A 2,709-nucleotide genomic window follows, 5' to 3' on the forward strand; every position below is an offset into this window, starting at 1 on the left:
GTCATTCAAGGACATGCCCCCAGTGATATACTTAACCTAGCCATATCCCACCTGTCTACAGTGACCTCCCAGGAATAGATTAAATTATTAATGAATTAATCCACGAATACAGTTACCATCTCATAGTGTATTCATATCACCTCTGACATTCCTGCATTGCCACATGAGCTTTTATCGGGACATCTCATATCCAAACCATGATATATGCCCAATGTTTCACTGTCTTTGACTCACTCTGGAAGGCCACACCAGGACATGTGACAGATCACAAGAAAGAAAATACTCCTAAGATGAGTTTTCTCAAGGCGCCCTTCATGTCCTTGTTCCTCAGGCTGTAAATGAAGGGGTTCAGCATGGGGGTGACCACAGTGTACATCACCGAGGCCATGGCACTCATTTTGGGAGAATCAGTAACAGCAGAACTCAGGTAAACCCAAATAGAAGCCCCATAGAACAGGGAAACCACAGTCAGGTGAGTCCCACAGGTAGAAAAAGCTTTATACTTTCCACCAGTAGAGGGGATTCTCAGGATGGAGGAGACAATTCGAGCATATGAAAAAATTATCCCAGAGACAGGACCAAAACCCAAGAGGATGGTTGCTAACAATAAAATAGTGTTATTGACGAGGGTATTAGAACAGGCTACCTTGAGGATCTGAGTCAGATCACAGAAGAAGTGGGGGATCTCCAGGTGTTTGCAGAAAGACAGACCCAGCAACATCAGAGCGTGCACCAGGGCATCCACAGTGCTGATGAGCAGACAGATTAGAACCAGCAGGGCACAGAGGCGGGGGTTCATGATGACCATGTAATGCAAGGGGTGGCAGATGGCCACATAGCGATCATAGGCCATCACGGTCAGCAGTAAATTGTCCATACATAGAAAAACCATGAAAAAATATGCCTGAGTGAGGCAGCCTGCATAGGAGATGGCTTTGCTTTCTGTCTGGATGTTCAGCAGCATCTTAGGGACTAAGGTGGAGGTGCTGCAGATGTCAGTGAGGGCCAGGTTGGAGAGGAAGAAGTACATGGGGGTGTGGAGGTGGGAGTCAGAGCTGACGGCCAGGATGATGAGCAGGTTCCCAAGCACTGTGACCAGGTACATGGACAGCAGCAGGCCAAAGAGGACGGGCTGCAGGTCTGGGTCCTCTGAGAGTCCCAGGAGGAGGAATTCTGCTGCAAGTGTTAGATTGTCTGGCTCCATGTTGTTGAAGACCCTGCTGGAGGACAGGGACAAGGTGACGATGGAACACACAGAGATCAGTGTGGGACAGAGGACTTTGGTCCATGACTTAAAATCTGGAATCTTTAAAAAATTCTTCCCTTCAGTTTCTCCTACTCACTTCTTCCTTTACCCTCTAATTCTTGACTAAGTTTTTACATTCTAATACAGATAATTAAGTGTGTGCATTTTTAATACCACAATTCAATAATAAACATGTGGTATTTATATTTGAGAACCTATGAAGTTTGAACGCTATCTTTAAATCTAGTCTTAAACTCTAGTAGTTCCTTAATAAAGCATCCAACTTGGTCAGATGACAACATTTTACTATAGAAGCTCAAGCATGTAGCTCATATAATTTCTCTGAATATTTTCATCTTTTCTAATTTTAGGTATATGCTAAAAATTGTAATCTCACATTCTCTACTACCTTATTGTAAAAAATGATATCATTCTTGTATTTATTCAGATATTAAGTATTTCAAAATCACACCAACCAACTCCTTTGGGACCTATGTAATTTCCATTAACAATATTTTGTCATAGAACCTCCAGTGTATAGTTCAAATAATTTCACTGTATATGCTCATCTCTTCTGATTTCAGGTATCACAAATATTATAACCTTACATGCTCTACTACCTTATTGTAATAAATCCCATTATTCACACATTTATTCAAATATTTTATATTTTAAGTCTGCCTCAATGAACTCTTTTTTTAATTAATTTTTATTGTTGGTTGTTCAAAACATTACATAGTTCTTGGTATATCATATTTCACACTTTGATTTAAGTGGGATATGAACTCCCATTTTTACCCCGTATACAGATTGCAGAATCACATCAGTTGCACAACATGATTTACATATTGCCATTCTGGTGTCTGTTGTCTCAATGAACTCTTTTGGGCTCTATATAATTTTAATTATTGGGTCCCTAGATTTGCTATTTTTCTTTTTGAATGGTGATTCATCATATTTCTAATATTCCTACATGAAGTTCATTATTAAAAGTTGAGTCTATATTTTGCCTACTAGAGAAACATTACACCCAAAGTAGAAATTCCCACTTCCCAACCTCTCTTTTAGTGGTGCTGGCAACTCACCCCAGATGGACACCACCCTCTCTCCCTTGGTATTTTCTACTTGGAGACAGGGTGTCATTTCGTAGCCCAGGCTGGCCTCCAGTTTGTGATCCTCCTGCCTCAGCCCCCAGGAAAGGGAAAGATACGTGTGGCCCATTGTGCCAAGCTATCATCTGATCTTCAAAACAAGGATAAGTTGCTACACCTTCTGGTGCTCACTGTGCCTTCCCAGAGCCTCAGTATCTGGCCCTTCTGATACTTTCACATGGTGCTGATGAACTCCTGGCCATCCTTACCTTTCATAGCAGGCAGAAAATCCACAAGATAGAAAAATTCTAAGAGCTAGTGGGCAAATATATTACTGAACAAGGTTTTGCCATGTCAAGATGAAACTATTTT

At 41.2% G+C, this 2,709-nt stretch overlaps 1 protein-coding gene across 1 annotated transcript; it reads right to left on the reverse strand.

Moving 5' to 3' along the window:
• Window positions 1-265: 265 nt before the first annotated feature.
• LOC143401294 (olfactory receptor 7D4-like) lies at window positions 266-1,204 on the reverse strand. The gene has a single exon (XM_076858547.1). The coding sequence runs from the start codon at window positions 1,202-1,204 to the stop codon at window positions 266-268; it is 939 nt and encodes a 312-aa protein (XP_076714662.1).
• Between the last annotated feature and the right edge of the window lie 1,505 nt (window positions 1,205-2,709).

This window comes from Callospermophilus lateralis, chromosome 1 (assembly GCF_048772815.1).
Source record: "Callospermophilus lateralis isolate mCalLat2 chromosome 1, mCalLat2.hap1, whole genome shotgun sequence".
Lineage (NCBI taxonomy): Eukaryota > Metazoa > Chordata > Mammalia > Rodentia > Sciuridae > Callospermophilus > Callospermophilus lateralis.